The sequence below is a fragment of the Miniopterus natalensis genome, chromosome 1, assembly GCF_054644295.1.
Source record: "Miniopterus natalensis isolate mMinNat1 chromosome 1, mMinNat1.hap1, whole genome shotgun sequence".
NCBI lineage: Eukaryota > Metazoa > Chordata > Mammalia > Chiroptera > Miniopteridae > Miniopterus > Miniopterus natalensis.
The window spans coordinates 35,106,888-35,125,324 of record NC_142081.1 but is presented as its reverse complement, the minus strand read 5'-3'; the positions used below and the strand labels follow the sequence as shown (position 1 = coordinate 35,125,324).

The 18,437-nt window shown below is 50.9% G+C and overlaps 1 protein-coding gene and 1 long non-coding RNA gene across 2 annotated transcripts in view; both read right to left on the bottom strand.

Annotated features, from left to right (window-relative positions):
* The window catches only part of LOC148094082 (uncharacterized), a 112,089-nt gene extending 107,774 nt beyond the window's left edge, over positions 1-4,315 (bottom strand). Inside the window, exon 1 of the long non-coding RNA XR_015714031.1 lies at positions 4,234-4,315. This is a non-coding gene — a long non-coding RNA (uncharacterized LOC148094082). The remainder of the gene's footprint in view (positions 1-4,233) is intronic.
* A 2,673-nt stretch (positions 4,316-6,988) lies between these two features.
* On the bottom strand, positions 6,989-13,825 carry BMP4 (bone morphogenetic protein 4). Its single transcript, XM_087820401.1, has 4 exons — positions 13,732-13,825; positions 10,578-10,702; positions 9,112-9,488; positions 6,989-8,119 (listed from the first exon to the last, which is right to left on the bottom strand). Exons 3-4 carry the CDS (start codon positions 9,479-9,481, stop codon positions 7,263-7,265), a joined length of 1,227 nt encoding a protein of 408 aa, XP_087676527.1. The 5' UTR covers positions 9,482-9,488; positions 10,578-10,702; positions 13,732-13,825; the 3' UTR covers positions 6,989-7,262.
* Between the last annotated feature and the right edge of the window lie 4,612 nt (positions 13,826-18,437).

Here is an 18,437-nt window from a genome sequence, read left to right as displayed (position 1 = left end):
AAATTATTTCTAGGGAAAATAGAAGCCCCTTCCTGACTCTCCCCAACCGTGCCACACTCCCCTCCCCAGAGCCATGCTCCTCCATAAACTTTGTCAATGGGTGAAACACTGTAGAAGTGACCACAGATCATTTTGCCCTGCTTGTCATTCTCTTTCTACAACATTTCCCTAAATGTACTGTTCTTAAAGTCACCATGACTTGTCATATAACACCAATGATCTTAGGGAGATGTGGCTTCAATTACATTTTCCCACAAATGCTCAAAATGTAACAGTTTTCAACTCAGAAATCACAGTTTGGCTTCTAGCAGCAAATCTTTTATATTTTTGTAACTGCCCTGTCTTATTGACAGAGCTTATTAAAGGCCTGGTTTCTTCCCTCAGATCCCTGCGACTAATCTCCCAATTAGAAAATAATAGACACATTAAAAGAAGTACCAATAGATCCCATGCTAATTAGAGCCTTGGAGTGGTCAATCTTCCAGAATGCTAAAAAGTCCCCTTTATTTATGGTGGTAAGTCTCTAAACTGGGGCATATTTGGTTAAAACAAATTATGAACTGGTTCTGGAGGATTGCTAAGTGACAATTAAATAAACATTAACCTACATATAGTGTAGGCCCTCAGAGACCATGATTTAAATGCATAGATGAGTTCAAATAGAACAAGCAGGATGGCCACTTAAGTGACAAACATAATATCAAGATAAATTTGTACAATTCCCATGCCAAGTGTCATCGATATATTAAATATCTCCTCCCTGATTTATTTGTGTGTGTGTGTGTTTCATTAAAAGTAAAATGCAATGTCTGTAAAGAAGAGGAGGGGGCATTTTAGTGAAGTTTGTTTGTTTTCCTGGAGTTTTCACCTGCAAGTCTACATTAATTGGCCAAAACAAACAACGCCAGCAGAACTGTCCTCTCAGCAGCTGTATGCTAAATCCCACACACTCTTCATCCGGAAAAGCTGGAAATCTCAAGATAGATAGTGAGCAAAATAGTCTGAAGTTTCAGAGTTTAGGAGAGGGGAAAGGTTGCTCCAACCCACTTATCACACTGCTGAGTTTTGAGAGACAGTGGGAAAAGTGACTTTCCTAGTTCACAGTGCCCGTCCCTCCTTTCCAGCTAAATGGAATGCTTTGCTATGCAAATAACAAGCCTGATCTCAAAGGAAGGGCAGGACTCAGGATGGTAGAGGAACTCACCTTTTGGAGGTAAATTAACTCTTTTAAGGTACTATTGAACAAATTACTTCTCCATGCTCTAAAAGTTCTCTTAGTGCCCTAAAACCTTAAAATCGCCTGAGATTAGTTTGCTCCTCTGAGGGTCAGGCCTCATAAAGTGTGAGTCCCTTTGGAAAAACATCTTTTGTCTGCCCCAGTTAAGGTACACAAAAGAGGCATGTGGAAATCACTCAGCAACTCGACATTTGCGTTTGACCCCAACCTACTGGAATCTGAAGGTTGAAAGTATCAAGGTCAGTTCGGAGCCTGGTAACCTAACTGTTTGAATAGGTTTCAATTCGGTAATTACTGTATTTAGATCATTCTAGCTCCCTTTGCCATTACCCTCAGTTCCCAAGAAAACTGGTATAAGTAGTCAGGGCAAAAGGAAAAAAAAAAAAAAAGAAAAAAAATGAGGGAAATATATTAAATTCGGTGCTAAATTACTTTGCTCAACCAATGGCTTCCGAGAGTATGAGACAGAGATCTTTAGCATATCTTTAGCATATCTCTTTCTCTGGGTCACAGTTATCTTTCTCCAGATAAAACATATTCCCAAGATGACTAAATCAGGCTCCAATATAAAAGTGTCTGAGCCCTGGATGTCAAGTAACCCACTTTTTAGGATACTTAAAGCATACAAAGGAGCATTCTGTTTAATACCGGGACCACAACATTTAAGAAGTCATTAAAAATCTTATTGAAATTTGGAAGTGATGCCCACAACCCTAATATCTTAGCCAGGCTGCTTTATACTACCTGAGGAGAACTAAGTTTTACATCCTGCCTACTTTCACAAAAGAGGGAAGGCAAACCACACTAACATATGTATAACCCATCCACCTGAGATTTAAAATATGTTAATATTATAATAGTTATCTGAAATATTATTAAATATTTTGTATAATATTTATACGAGATATTACAATTGCATATTTAATACTCGGGTCTGAACTTTCTGAAGGGGAGGTTAACACTTTGAGTTATATAGTTCTCACTGACCAGCTGATGGTTTATAAGTCAGTTCTCAAAAGATACACATTTTTCTACTTCTGCATCCTACTTGAATTCAAGGGACAGTGGATATGGACTTAAGCATGCCTGCTCTTATTCTTGAAAAGGAGCACTTCATTATTTCTGCGTAATAATCAATAGGAGACTGATGTAAGTTGAAGTACACTCAAAAATTCTCTCTCTCTTTGCTAATGTGTATGTCTTTGGACTCTTCCCCTGGACGCTACCTCAACAACAAACTGCTTCAAAACCAAAAGGAGCGGATTTTAAAATTCAATGAGTATGAAGCTGGAGATGAACACAGTTATACATTCTCTCAACTGAATCATGGGCAACTGGGTGCAGGACGGAGTCAGTTTCTGGTGCCAGAGGGACAGTGAAACAAGTTCAGGAGTAAATGACAGAATCCAATGTTTTAAACTCTCAATTAGTGTGCTTTGAATCTTTTAGAAAATTATCTGCTGGCCAGGGCTCCAGTGAATAAAACTAAATACACACACACACACACACACACACACACACACACGTAAAGTAATGACAATAAGACTATGCAAAACTAGAATCTACTTGCACCTTGACTGGAGGTTTGAGTTTAGGATGAGGAGGGGGCAAGTTATTTTAAATATTTTTGTCAGGAATCAAGTTATAAAAAGTCAAGAGAGATCAATGAGATCTTTTCTTCAGAAAATGTGGCAAAACTGACTGAAAGCTGGACTTCAGAAATTCTCATTAGTTACATAACTCAGGCAATTAATGTTCCATCTTGTCTTCTTTTCCTCAAATTTCACATTTTTGATGTAAACATTTCTGAATCTTATCCTATTATATTTTCTGAATAGTTTGTTCTGAACATTTATATTTTCATTCAGAGTTTTTAGAGAATATTTTGAAGAGAGAGCAAAAGCAGAGACAACTGGAACCTGCTTTGGTTAATGCCATAAGTAAAGTGACCTAGGAATGATTGTTTCAAAGGGCTTCCTCGGTGAGGAAATATTCTAATTTCTTTTTCTAGAGCTGACTAAATGTTGCACACCTTGATTTTTTTATTTGTGTTCCAAATGTCCTGGTGGCTTTTTTAAAAATAAAAATATTAGGGCAATCCAAATTTTTCCCTAAAGCCGGGCACTTTTCCACATTGGTGACCCGTTTATTTATTCTGCCCCTAAGTGTTGAAAGCACAGGGAAATGGGACCCTTGCAGTCCCCCTGGGGCCACATTTCTAACCACTCGGAATCTATTTCCAGTCACATTTTCAGATTTGTGCCAGTGTACACCTGAATAATCCGGCCTCGATTCTAACTGGCCAGCCCACCAGTGACCCTAAACCCCTCCAGGGGACAGTGCTAACTTTCTGGCTCCCTGGCAGTGTAAGGTCATCAGCGTTGCTTTTGCACGCATTGTTCTTTGCACTTTAAAACAAGCGAGTGGGCGTGTACTGTATATACAATTTGCTTTGTGTGGAAGCACAAGGGCAGCTTGGAGACTTGGGCCTCAGCTTGGAGACTTGGGCCTCAGCTCGACTGACCTCAGGTCACCTCAGGGATCCCCATTCTGAGCCCCGGGCTTTAGGTGGCGGGTGGAGGGTGTGGGCACTGGGAGTCCTTGGGCAGCAGGCCCAAAGGAGGTCAGCTGAGGTGCTGTCGAGAAATTATGGGCTTGGCATCTCACTTCTGAAAGAAATCGGCCAACTCCATTCAAGCACACCTCTTCCACTCCCTCCCTCCCTCCCCCAAAGGGACGCAGCGGTGGCAGTTCAGCCCCAGCCCGGGCTCTGTGCGCCCCGGGGGAGGCTGAGGCACGTCCATGAGTCTGTTCCCACTCGCTGGGACCCCATCAGGCGCTCCAAGATGCGGCCCCCCTGGGAGCTCTGTGCGTGCAAGGAGAGCCTGGCTCCCGAGCTCCTGCTCTCCGCCCCTCCAACAGAAAACCCCCACAGGTATCGACGCCTCGGACACCCCTGCAGCCCCCCGGCCCCGCGCGGCCTGGCCCCGGTTCACCTGCGCCGCGCCGAGCGCGGGCCCTCGGGACGCGGGCGCGCGAATCAGGTCCGTCGGTCTTCGCGCGGCTTCACCTGAGCCGGCTCCCCGAGCGCGGGCGAGCGGGACGCGCGGGCAGCTCCGGGGGGCGGGGGGCCTGAAACCCGCCGCTGGGCTGAGGAGGGGGTGCGGGGGCCCTCCCGCGGCGCGGCTCCCGCACGGCCGCCAGGTGCGCCGCGCAGTCCCCGGCGGGTAGGACGCCCCCTGGCGCCCCCGCGGAGCCCGCGAGCTCCAGGCGCGGGCGGGGCGGGGCGGGGCGGGGCGGGGCGGGGCCGGCGGCGGCTCCCGAGGCCGGGCCAAGGCCGGGCGATTATTGGGGTCCGCCCGCGCCGCCGCTGCCCTGCGCCCTCGCAGTGGGGCGCTGCCCCGCGGCAAGCGGGTGGTGGGGTGCAGCTCAGTCAAGACGGAAAACAAAGTCAGCAGGTCACCTGGCAGGTTCCGAGCGAATTATGCAACGAAAGCCCGGGAATATGCGATGCGTTCCGCCCCCCACCCCCAACTTTTAAATTTTTTCTGAAGCTCCTGGGAAGCCGGTTCCAGGTTAAGGGTTGAGCAGGGATCGACCGAACAGCTCCTCTGACGTGCTTACGACTTTGCTGGACACCTCAAGAGCGACTCTCCCTCCCTACCTTTCTTTAATGGGAACATTATTGGGGGGGGCGATAAAGAGATGGAGGGGGGACGGGCAGGCTAGATCCAAAAGCAACGCCGAGGGGACTGAAACCTAAATTAAACCATCTCTACACATACTCAGTTCCTTATCTCCCCAGGTCTCAGGACTGTGCCCTCAGACAGAATTTAAAGAGTTAACGCTGGCCATAGCTCCTTGTTTTTCATGCTAACATTGTGGCATTAGGACTATTTTGTTAACTAGGTATATGCAATTCACAGAATTTCACGGTAAATTCCCCAGACCAAATATTTGGCTGAACAAATAAACAACATTATCCATTCCTGAAAATAAGCCAGTAGAAGAAGGGGGGTGGGGTTGGGGGGAGGGTAGTTGCTAGAAAGTGACCTGAGCCAGGCAGCCACTGGGCTCAGGACTCGCCCTGCGATCACTTGTCCAAGTGCTAGAGATCTGCGGGTTCCTTTCCAATGACACGGACATTTCAGAAAGTTGCTGGAAATGGGGCAAAACAAAACGAGGCCGCCTGAGGGGAACCCATAATGGGCTTCCCCTAAATGATTTATTCGACCTCCATACCATTAATCAAAGGGGCAGCGACCTGGGGGGCTAGTGGAGGGGGGAGCACCTCTCTTTGCAGGGAGTTTTGGAGGAACTGTGGAGTCTTGCTGCCTTTGCCTGGGGCTCTGATCTCCTCTCTCCACCTGCGCTCTCCAGGGAGCTGGGGCTTTGGCAACTGTTCTACTTCTATTTTTATTGGTTTCCACTAAGCTGCTCCTTTTGGAGGATTGTAGAACTTCAGTAATTAAAAACAAAAATGAATCCTGCTTCACACAGCCCATCCCCAAGAGCACATGGAAGAGTGTGTGTCCATGAATGCACACACATCACCACCACCCCCCTCCACCCTCACAATAAGGCACCTCTGTCAGCCCACCCTACACAGGCTGTACAAAGGCACTGCTTTTCAACTCATCCAAAGCTTCTCAGGAAAAAAAAAAAATGCACACATAAGAAATGAGTCTAAGCAGGCGAAAATTCCAGGGCTTAATTTAGTTGCTGGTGGCAAGTAAGAAAACCCAAAGGTCTCTCCTCTGGTCCTCTTAGCCACTATATGCATGTCATTTCAGAAAGCCATTTCTCTGCCTTGCTGGCAGCCCTTAACTCAGAGAGAAGGCTCAGGCACATTAGTATCTTTCCTTTGACCAAAATTTGAGCTTTCCCCTTGAAGAAACCCTGGCTCAGAACATCATATCCAACTGTCTCTCTTTCTGCCCAGCTCAGAGAGACAAGGAGAGTTGGCTTTTGACTCAAGAGAATCTGCACAGTGGAACTTCTACAGTGCCTACTTAGCAATTTTGACCCATCAGTACCTGACCCCATTGTCAACCTCCACCCAGTCCAATCTGTTGGAATTTTGAGCTCGACAAAGGCCTTCATGTTGGAATAGAAAATAAGGAAGCCAAAACATGGTAGAGAATTCCACCATGTGGTAAATTAAAACAGTGGTCACCAAACATTTTGAAGGTAAGGCACATCACTTACTTTATTGGCTAAAACCCACTTCTCAAAAAAACCTGTTAAAAACACTCACACACATATATACATGTTAATATGTGAGTATGCAAATTAGTTGTGGATTGAAACACACAACATTGAGGCCTATAATATCTGGAGACACCCTAGGGTATCATAAAAGCAGAGGTGGGAATCATTTCCCCAAGAGCTGAGATTCTTACCCATCACACTCAGCTGGGATGCACCTCTAACAGGTGAGCAAATCCAGAAGATGTACACGGAGCCCAAAACTGAGTCTTTAATCTGGCCTACTCCTTTTATCCCACTGTTTTCCCAAGGCATGTGTCATCCAGATGGGAGAGGATGCTGCGTCCTTGTTAACATTAAATAGAAATGGAAAACAATTCATCCTGGCAATTACCATCTCTCTACCATCAGTTTACTTCCTGTCCCTAGAACTTAACCACCTCCAGCTACCACCCTCAGACTTCCATTCTGCCCTCACCCCACCTCATTCAAAAGAGATGGGACAGGAGGAAAAGAGAAAGGATTCGAGAGAAAAGAACATAGTTTACCTTTAAAATAATGACTCATTTTATTTTTTCTTTTAATACGTAGTTATAAATATATTTTGTCAAAATATATGATCAATATGGTCAAAACATTTGCACGTAAAGTCATAAATAAGGTCAAGGTGAATGTTTAGGTTTTTTTCTTTCTTTTTTTTTTTTTAAAGATAAGAGTCCAGCTATAAGGAAGCAGTCTGTGTAGTGTGTGGGTGAGTGGATGGGAGTGTGTGTGTGTGTGTGTGTGTGTATGTGTGTATGTCCAAGGACTGCTGATCTCAGCGGCAACCACATCCCTCTACCACCATCTCCTGATAATTTTTCAGTACCACCTTGTCATACTCATCCAGGTACAGCATGGAGATGGCACTCAGTTCAGTGGGAACACAACAGGCTTTGGGGATACTGGAATTGACAGAGTTGACCAGGGTCTGCACAATGGCATGGTTGGTTGAGTTGAGGTGGTCAGCCAGTGGAAAGGGGCAGTCCCCGTGGCAGTAGAAGGCCTGGTAGCCCGGCGGGGCCACAATCCAGTCATTCCAGCCCACGTCACTGAAGTCCACATAGAGTGAGTGGCGTCGGCAGTTCTTATTCTTCTTCCGGGCCCGCTGTGGGTGATGCTTGGGGCTACGCTTGGCCCTCCGCCTCCGGGTCAAGACATGTCCCCGGCCATCGTGGCCAAAGGTGACCAGGAGGGGCCGGAGCTGGGCCCAATCCCCACTCCCTTGAGGTAACGATCGGCTAATCCTGACATGCTGGCCCTGGTGGGTCCGTGTCTGATGGAGGTGAGTCACCTCGATGGTCAGCCCATAGTTCGGCTGCTTCTCCCGGGTCCAGCGAAGGACCGCAGGGCTCACATCAAAAGTTTCCCACCGTGTCACATTGTGGTGGACCAGTCTCGTGTCCAGTAGTCGTGTGATGAGGTGCCCAGGCACCAATTCTCCCGGGGGCTTCATAACCTCATAAATGTTTATTCTGTGGAAGCCCTGCTCCCAGTCAGGGCCCTGGTCCACCTGCTCCCGGAAAAGTCGAAGCTCTGCCGACGAGATCACCTCATTCTCTGGGATGCTGCTGAGGTTAAAGAGGAAACGAAAAGCGGAGTTTTCGCTGGTCCCTGGGATGTTCTCCAGATGTTCTAGGCACAATTGGGAAGGGAACGAAAAAGAAAAAAAGGAGAGAAGAAAAAAAAAGCACATGAACTTTTCTGAGAGACTGAAAAATCAAGAAATAGCTAAGAGTTGGGTGATAAGTGATGAACCCTGCTTATGCAGTGGAAGCCTATTTGGGGGAAGTCAGCCTGTCTTTTAATCTGAAGGAACAGATAGATACATGGGGCAGCTAGCAAACTCAGAGAGACTCAGCTAGCATTCAGCAAGCACCAGAGACAAAGTATCTCCCACCCTCCTTTATATGTCTAATAATTTCCATGTGTCAACTCCTTACTCCGCCACTATCAAGACTCCCCTTTTAAAGCCCTCTTGGCTTTGTGTGTACACAGTTTTCTTTACAAGTGGCTGTAAAGAAAAAGAGGGGCCAACAGAGCAGAGGCAGGAGGAAACATGCACACAACCACCTCTCCCTCTCCTTCCATTTTCGAGCATGTTACTAAACATTTCCCCAGCGATCTTGGAAACACAGAGCATGCCTTGTTGATCATGTTACAGAGGGGAAAATAAATTCCAACACAGTAATGATGCTGGTGGATTAATAACTCAGATTTACTTTGGAAAAGAAACATCCGCTAGGAAACATTCAGATCGGATTACAAGGCCCCTATTGAATAAATCTGACAAACACACAGCTGTAACATTAAATTCAGTAGGTGCTTTGAAAAAAGAAAAAAAAAAAAAAAAAAAAACACGGGCAGAAAACCTGGCAGAAAAGGCTTTGATATAGCAAAACACACACACACACACAGGGCTAGGGCTAGCCCCGCGTCTGAGCGGTGTCATTCCCCTTCCCTCAGCCCCTCCCCTCTGTCTCCAAAAAACAAAGTCAGCCACAGCTCGGGGGATTCTCGGAGGTAGGCGGCTCTGCTCCCCAGCCTCCTGGATTTGGGACTTTGATGTAACCTGAGCCCGTGTCCCCGGGGCCTGCACGGCCCCCCAGGCTCCGGCAGCGGCTGACCTTCGTGGTGGAAGCTCCTCACGGTGTTGGCGCGGCTGGCGGGGCGCTCGGGGTACTCCAGCGCGCCGCGGACCTGCTCTTCCCCTTCCTCCTCGCCCGACTGCAGCCGGTAGAGATCCCGCATGTAATCCGGGACGACGGCGCTCTTGCTGGGCTGCGGGCGGCGGCGCAGCCCGAACATCTGCAGAAGCGTCGCCTCGAAGTCCCGCAGGAGCTCATGGCTCTGCCCTGAGCGGCGTCCTCCCGCGTGGCTCTGAATCTCGGCGACTTTTTTCTTCCCCGTCTCAGGTATCAAACTAGCATGGCTCGCGCCTCCTAGCAGGACTTGGCATAATAAAACGACCATCAGCATTCGGTTACCAGGAATCATGGTGTCTCTGGGGAGGGGGAGGAGGTGGAAGGTTAAAGAATAAATAAACACCAATAACGAGAGAGGAACAGAGATGTCTCCGCGTCAGGCAGCGAGGGCGAGAGATGGAGGGGCCGGGATGTGAGGCAGGTCAGAAGGAGCGAGTTGGCGTCTTCTCCCTCACACACCCCCCTCCGCCACCAGCTGCAGCCATGCGAGGCCTGAAAGTAGGAATTGCCCTGTAATTACTTGGTCTAACTTGTTTACAGTCAAATAACCCCAAATCAGATAGCCTCCATCCTGTTAATCTTTTTTTGTCCCAACTGCTATCTGAGCCATGATCTCAGCTTGGCTTCTTCAGGGATAAACAGTTAACATTGAGGGGGTATAAAAAAAAAAAAAAAAAAAAGGGTGGGGGAGGGAGAATTCAAATGGCACCGCAGCCGCTCCCCCTCTTCCCCCACCCCACCCCCTTCCTCCGCCCGCCCAGCCCGACTTCCACAACTTCCAGCTGGTTCCGAGCGGCGGGGAGGCAGAGCGGGGGAGCAGGGGCAGGGCCAAGGCACCGGACGGACGGTGGGGTGCAGAGGCCGAGGCCGAGAACGTGGTCTGGGAGCTGACAAAGTGGCCGGACGGTTTATTTTACTGCGGCTGATGGGGTTGCAATGCCCAGCAAAGAGCCTCGGAGCGTGCCCGCTCGCTCACTCCCAGGGAAGGGGGGGCGGGGGGGGCTCGGGGGAGCGACCTCCGAGCTCTGACAAGCAGCTGGGAACGCGACCCCGGGCGCCGGGCGCTCCCCCGGCCAAGCGGGGAGGGGGCAGTGACTAGCCCTTAAGGTACAGCCCCGGGATGCGACGCGGACTTTTCATCTCTTTAGCCCCCTCTCGCTCCGCTTTCCTGCAACGCACCGGATCGGGGCGCGGGCGCGAGCCGCGCTGGGAGCAGAGCCCGTACGCCCAGGGCGCCGCGGCTGCCCGGCCGAGAGGGAAGCGACAGCCCTGCCAGAAAGCGGAGCGTGGGCTCTGGAAGGAGGGTCCGACGGGAGGGACGCGAGGCGAGCAGGGGTGGGGAGGGCAGAACGAATCCCCGGGAAGGGAAGGAAGAGGTGTCTACTCACTGACAGAAAACAAGGCATATAATAACAGTCCATGATTCTTGACAGCCAGTCTGGAACAAACTTGCTGGAAAGGCTCAGGGGCGCTGCAGCAGTGCGTTGCTCTGGATGGCACTACGGAATGGCTCCTAAAATGAATATTTGAATATAATGAGACTCTGGCGCAGACGGGCTCTGTTTTTCTTCCAGCCCCTCGGCGTCACGTGACCGCAGAGGCCCCGCCCCGCGCCCGGAGGAGCCCGCCCTCCCCGCGGCGGGCGGCGAAAGGGCCCTCACACCCCACGGCGGCCCCGCCCCCCGGCGCAGGCCAACCTCCCAGCCTTCGGCGGCGGCTTCCAGCGGCCCGGGCGGAGCTCCCGGCTGCGGTGCGCGCAGCCTGCCGCGGGCACCCCGGCGCGGCGCGCGCGGGGCACGGTCCTCGCCTCTACCTGCGCCGTCCCGTGCGTCCGGCTGGGCCCCAGCGCCGAGCGGCCTGAAGCCGCAGGATCTGGGGCGCGCTGCAGGGGCTGCGCCTTTCAGCGTGAACCCGGCTCTAGTGGGGCCGGGAGCGGGGGCGGCGGAGTCAGCCTCTCAGAGCCTCACCACCCGGCGGCACTTAAGAAAGAAAAGCCGAGGACACACACACGCGCGCGCGTACCCCGCCACTCCCTCCACAGGGTCTCTGCGAGGCCAAATCCTGCTCCCAGCGACAGCCCGTCACCCCCTGGCGAACGCCGGCGAGTGCTCAGACGAACCGGGCAGCCTTTAGAGCTCCCAGCCAAAAGCTGCTGACCGAGTCACGCACGGGGCCGGAGGGGGGGGTGGTGGCGGCGATGGACCTGGGAAAGCGGGGAGGGAGCGGCCGCTGGGCTGTTTTCTCTGGCTCCCTCGCGGGGAGAATCTCCGCACCGCGTCGGCCTCGGCTTCCCCCCCGAGCGAAGCATAAATCCCCTAAGAGAGCGGTCGGCCCGGCCGCTCCGGGCGGAGGCGGACTCAAAAGGAGGCGTCGCCGCGGAGAGTGCGCACCACAAGTTTCAGGTCTTAATGTCGCCGAGGTTTTACAACTCTCGACCGGACGCAGAAAGGAAATCCCACCACGTTCCCAGGAGTCGAAGAAACCGTGAACAGCTTTCGGCCTGCGCTCGACCTCTGCGTCTGCGTCTCACTCTCTCCAGCTTGTCTTATTTTTTAAACCACCACTCCCCCCCCACCCCCTCCACTTCCTTCCCCCCACCCCCTTCCTCCTTTGCACCAGCTGCAGAGTCGCAGCAAATATTTCTTCAGGAATTTTACCAACCCACAGCTCAAGGAATTACTGGGATGTCCTGACTGACTGAAGATGCTGGACGCGTGGGTCGCTCAGCACAGGGGCCTTTTCGGAAAACCTGACCAGCGCAAATGTGCGTCAGCGCGGGCCCGCCCCGGGGTCCTGAGCCCCGCGACTCCGGCTCAAAACCCCACTGCACCCCATCTCCTGTTCCTGAGGCTGTTCCTAGTTCCTGCCTTGGGTGGCTGCAGAGAGACTGAGGGCTCAGGGTGCCGGCCTTACTCTCCCCCACGAACTAGGGTTTCTTCCTGGGGGCACTCCTGGGAAATCTTTGAGGAAGGGGAGTGAAAAATTATGCGCTTAGCCCTCCCTCGGGGCCGCGGCCGCCCGCGCCGCCTGACACCCGGCCGGGGTGCGGAGGCCACCGGCGCCCCTGCGCGACGGTCCCCGCCAGGAGAGCGCCGCGCCGTTTCTTGAGCGGCTGTAGGTTTTCCCGCTGCCGCGCCACCGCTGGAGCTGACTGCGAAAGGGTTGGGGAGGGCAAAGAGGTTTTCCTTTTCTTTTTCTATTTGAGACGCCAGGAACCAACAAAAAGCCCTGTGGGAGGAGTTCCAGAAATGGGAACAGCAGACCGAGAGGGGCAGGTCCCAGCAGAGCGAAGGGACAGAGGAAGGGGCCGGCGCCCGGAATCCCCCGACAATCCTAGGGTGGCTGCGGGAGCGCACGCTGCGCTAAAACGCAGAGGCTGGGGAAGAGCTGGTTGTGTTTCAATTTCGGGTTCAGTAATTAGTATTCATCTCTATTCATAACTTTCTCCCCCAATTTTTTAATTAAAAAAGATAAAAGCCGAAAAGAACTTCCGTCCTCTGAACTTTTTCTTGGGGGGAGGGCGTGGATGCAACTCAGGGCGATTGTCCACTTCCCTGCCTGAGTCGTCTCCCAACGCCGGTTTGTTCCCAGGTAACCTCGGTTTACCAAGTCCCTGTCTTTGGGGCTTTTCACGTCTCACAAAGCCTCACAAACCATCCATCCACCTAGGAGGTGCCCAGGAGGCATCTGAGGCTGCAGGCCCAACTCCGGCCGGGAAGGGTCCGCAGGGACCCGAGATTTCGGGGGACCCCGTTCCTGTCGGCTCCAGGCGGGAAGAGCCAGTAAGAACCGCGTGTCCGCGGTGAGGCTCGCCCGCAACTCCCTTATAGGACGTGGCTCCACAGGAAGACTTGTCCCCGGAGCACCTGGCATCCCGGCCATCGAGACCTTACACCATGAAATGATCGTGGAGAGGCTCCTGGGATGCTGCGAGCGCACGGGGAAGGCTCGTGCGGGAGGTGCGTCTGGCCGCGGCGGTCCGCAAGCTCTCCGGGGCGTCCGCCGGCGGGGGCCGCGTCGGGTGACACTCCCTCCAGCGCAGCCCCTCTCGAGGTGCGCTCGCTCCCGGCAGCAGAGCTGCCCTCGGCGCCGCAGCACCGGCCCTGGGCAGGTGTCCTCCCTCCACCTGGCCGTCCCTCGCTCTCCCCCGCCCTCAGAGCCGACACTCCTTTCTCTCCCTGCCCTTCCCGTCCAGGGATCGCAAACGCCCATCTCCCCGCATCGTGTTCCGCTCGAGACCCCTCAGCCTTTCCGACGACCCCCAACTTAAGGCATCTCTCCTTCCCTCCTCTCCCGCCCCAAACCTCCTCCAGGTGAAAACAGCCGGCGTCGCGGGACGGCGAAAGTGGCCTTCTAGAGGCAGTGGTGCCTTTCAGCGCCAGCATCCCTACCTCCAACACCGCCGTTTGCGGGAGGGGGGAGGGGGGAACTTTTGCCGCGACCACCGCCTGAACCCCACGCTTCCCTACCGCCCCCCCCCCCCCACCCAGGACGCGCCTCGGCGCCTTCTGCCCGACGCCCCTCGCCGGGCGCCTTGCTCACCATAGGTCCCTGCAGTAGCGGGCTCGCCGGCAGCAGCTCCCGGGGACCTCTGAACGGCTGCGCGGAGCTTAGGCGAGGGCCGAGGGCCGGGGCGCTGCAGGCTCGGGACGGCGCGCACGGGAATCCCATCGGGGACGGAGGCCGGGTCTGAGCCCGCGGCGGCGGCGGCTCGGGCTCCGGTCCCTCGGGTCGCGCGCCACACTCACCGAGCTCCCGGGCCGGGCTCCGCGCCGCTGCCCGCCCCGTCTGCCGCTCGGCCCTCCCGCATCTTCTCTTTCCTCCCCTTTCCCGCTCCCCCTCCCTCCCTCCTCCCCTGCCCGCAGCCCCTCCCTTCTTCCCTCCTCCGCCCGCCGCCCTCCTGCGCCGGGAGCCCCGCCCACATCCCCGCGCCCCGCCGCCGGCCGCGCGGCGCAGGCCCGGGTCCCGGAAGCCCGGGCGGCGCGGGGTTCGCCGCCCCTGCGGCTCTGGGAAGCGGCCGGCTCACCTGGGGACCACGTGCGGAGGTCCTAGAAAGCATGCACCGACTAGTCGCGGGACCTTCCCCAGGTACCCATGGGAGTCTGGGCTTCCCTGAGTTTAGAGTAACTGCTGCCCCAAACTGATGATTAAAACATTGAGTAATCACCGTTTACCCCGAGTAATTAGAGATAATGAAACACCTCTAAAATCAGGTTATGGAGAAAGGAGCTGTTGGATTGGTTTAAAGGGTGGCCTTCCATAAACTGTTAAAGGATTTCCAAAGGTTGAGAAACAGGCTGTGCACAGAGCTGTGTGCCAGAGAGAGGTACCTCTTTGGCTATTAAAAAGGTGACTTTCCTTCCAAAACATTTTTTAAATGCTTCTTGTGGAAATCCTTGGCGATGACCCTCAGAAGGACGGCCCCAATAAACAGTCTAGTTTCCCTCCTGCCCCACCAGGCCTAACCCTTTGGAGGGCAGAGATGGGTCGGAGATGGACGGGGGCGCCACGTTTTTTGGGTTTTTTTACACAGTTAGAAAAGACTGTTTGTAACTCAGAAGCCCTCTGAGAACCTCCACAGCAGTTACTTTGGTTGTTGCTGTTACGGTTGTTGATTTTTTTGGTTTGGTTGTTTATGGTGCACCTAGGAATCCTTCACCTCCGCAAACTGACTGTCTGAGGAGGTAACGACCACAGAAGCAACAATCTTTTTGGCCACAGAGAGACAAAAGATACCCTTTGGTTTGTTCTTAAAGAAAGAAGGGGGGTGAGGAGTTGGCCCTAGTGCTAGGGTGTAATCATATTAGCAGGGAGGTGGAATGTGTGGCTTTAAAACTTTCCCAAACAAGCTAGAGCCAATGTCCCACAGTGCCTCTGACGGAGCAGTGGGGGAGATATCAGCATCATCTCTGTTTTACCAACAGGGAAGGGGAAGGACAGCCAGGTTAAAGGGACTTGCCTGGAGCCCCGAAGTAAATCACAACCTCTGCTCTGGGGTCCCGAGCTAATGCTGCAGGGTGGGGCTGAGGGTCACAGCCCTGAGCTCCAAGCAGCAAGGCCAGTGCAGGAAGATTGAGCATTTCCTGTCCTGGATTTCTTTCCCTGGGATAGACATTACACTTCACTGTCTCGGCAAAGCATTTAAGTCTTTACTTAAACAGATATTGGTCCACAGTAGCTCATCGATACAAACTTTACAGTTACACTACCTTCAGTATTTAGAAAACAGGAATTACGAAGGGTGGGAAGTCCATGAAATCACAGAGACAACTGTGAGAGCAGGGCTACAGCACCCTGCCATCTTTTCCAAGTCAGGCCTGTGAGGTCTTTTAGCCCAATAATGTATCAGACAACAGAAACAAGCTGTGTAGCTTTGGGCAAGCCCTTTAATTCCTATGGGCCTCAGTTTTCTCATTCGCAGAATGAAAGGATTAATCCAGATAATTTCCATGCCCCCTTTCAATTTGACCATGATTTAATTTCTTAATTGAAATTTTATTAAACATCTATCTTCTTTCATTTTAAATCACTATGAGCCGACCTCCTCTAAGAACCTCTGATTAAACAGGGCAGAGCAATACCACCACCCTAAGAGGATGACTGACAAGGTACCTCCAGCTTCCAACATAATCAAAATTACATTAATTATTATTAATAACAACACAAAATTAAAACCCCATTACATAGTTACTTAATGTCCATCCTGGGGCATTAGGCAGTGTGTTCCTTCAGCACACTGACTGGTATGAGGACAGATTAAATGTTCACTGAGCACCCTAATCAGTCACTATTGTTTTAATCATTAACAAAATATGTTCCTTAATATTTAAACTAAAAAACAGTGGGGATATGCTGTGATTAAAAAGCAGGGGTTTGTTTTATTTTAAGACACCAGATAATAGGGGTGTTTTTTTTTTCTTTTTGAAAACCCAAATGTTTTTTGGATGACAGCTACTTTCTCATTTTGCCAAAAGCCAGAGAATAAAATAGCCACCCATGAGTCCAGGAGTTTCTAATGAAGCCACCTGACATACCTGGTTTAGACCCAGATATGAATCTTTACATGTGTGGTGAGAGGACTCAGTTCCAGGTCTCTTGGGACAGTTTTATTTCTGGCCCACATTTGAGATGGGTGCAAACCATCTAGTACCAACTCCCTTTACTTAGTCCTCTCTCCCTGTTTTCTTCCTCTCTCTTGGACCAAAGAACAAATGATTTGTTGGTAGAGAGCGGAATCAGTCACACCCTAATGATCAGAGTTTATGAGGGAAATCATCCAGTGTTTTCCCTGGTTCAGGCGTACTTGTGAATCTTGGTGTTTTTATAGAACATAATATGGATGAACCAAATGAAACTACCCTTAAAGCATATAGACTCGGAGGAGAAATCCACCATATTTCAAGAGCAGCTATGGCTCCTCTGCTGCTATTCTGAAAGAAGGGCATTCATTGGTTGGGTTTTTAAGAGAGTAGCCGGACAGCAAGCCCATTGGGACAGCCTTTCTCCAGCTATGTTCTGAGGGCCATAAGCTTCAGAACAGGGTTGGATGTTCTGATAAAATACAGATATCCTGCCCTGCCTGCCTGAGATCTGGCCCCAGAAAATTCACATATTTCACAAAGTTTCCTAATGATCCTGAGCACACTAAAGCTTCAGAACTATTTTAAAAGTTACTTCACTTATATTTCCAGGGCTGGTAGATACCATTAAAAGGCTGAAACCTAGACACTACTAAACAAGCAAGGAATACGCTTGGCTTGTACTTTATAAACTGTTATGGTGACTGTAGAATTACTATGCCCAGAACACATGAAATAGGTCTTCACAAGTGAAAAGATTTCTAATCCTATAGAGATAGTCGCCCTTGCTTCTAGGTCCTCGATTAAGAACCACATTAGATCTTCAAGCTTTCTTTGCCAATTAAGTGGCTGGTGACGCTACATAAGGGTACTTTGAAGAAACTCCCAGCACCATTGCTGACTTTTGAGAAGTAGTAAGATAGATAATTTGGAATTGGAATTATAAGAGATCTCTGAAACTGCCCAGAACCATTCCTTTTTCTCTTACTATTTACCATTAGTTATGATTTGCTATCTAGCCATCACAACAGCCCTCCTAAAATCACTGCTCTACAGATGAGAATCTGAAATTTAGGGAGGTCCTATGAGCTGTTCAAGGTCACAGAGCTAATAGATGGTAGACCAAAAATTCAGACCAGGTCAGTTTGTCTCCGCCTCCACATGCCGTGGGCTGGGACTGCAGAGGGATGGATCCCCACTGGCCACAGCTTCTGACTAAACAAGGCTTGTCCTGGAGGCTTTTCCCAAGGCCCAGGCACCAGCTGCTGCTCAATTGTTGCAGCCAGCTATTACAGAGAGTTTCAGGATACCTACCTAGTTCTCAGAAGACAGACAAAATCAAGACCCAGAGACTTATCTCCACTGGATCTAATAACAAAGCCCACCTTAGGGCAAGACTTTATGTGACCTTCCCTAGGAAAAAGTGGTGATCTTGAGAAAGTAGCTGCTTCCCTCTCTGAGTTTCAGGTTCCTTACTGTAAAATGTGAGGACTGATCAGGTTCCTCACAGGTCCTTCTCAGGCCCCAAGGCTGAGGAACAGTTTATCTACTAGTTAAAATCATGGTCCAATAGCTTAACCTCCAGAGTAGCTGGTTTCCTCATTTATAATCTGAGAACAACAATTTCTATTTCATAAGGGTCTTATAAGCATTAAATGAGTTAATGTAATAAAATGGCAGGCACATTGCTCAATAAATATTAGCTATTGTTCCTATTCTTTGTCAAGGTAATGATTACACGAGCAAAGTAGGCAAAGAGCCACTCTGATAGTGAATTTTACTTACAGTTAGTGGTAAACTTTTTACAGGAAGGGGTTAGATCTGGCACTGCACACATCTTAGGTGTTGATTGAATAAAGGCTGTTTACGTGAATCATTGTTCACTGAGTTAACACTCATTACGATTTGTCTAAATAGATCTGATCCATGAATATATCTCTGCCAAGATAAGTAATAACTGACAAAGTGGACAGTCATAACTACTGAGAACAAGGAAATTACGGACTGAATGACATATCCAAAGCACTTTCCATCTCTGATTTTTCTGATCCCTAACACCTCTGACTTCAAACAAATTTTCTCTATACTTCTTGCTAAAAGTAAACCCATTTCCCTTTCCCTGGTCTAAAGAAGAAACATATACCCGATTACAAAGTCCTCCTTTCCAAC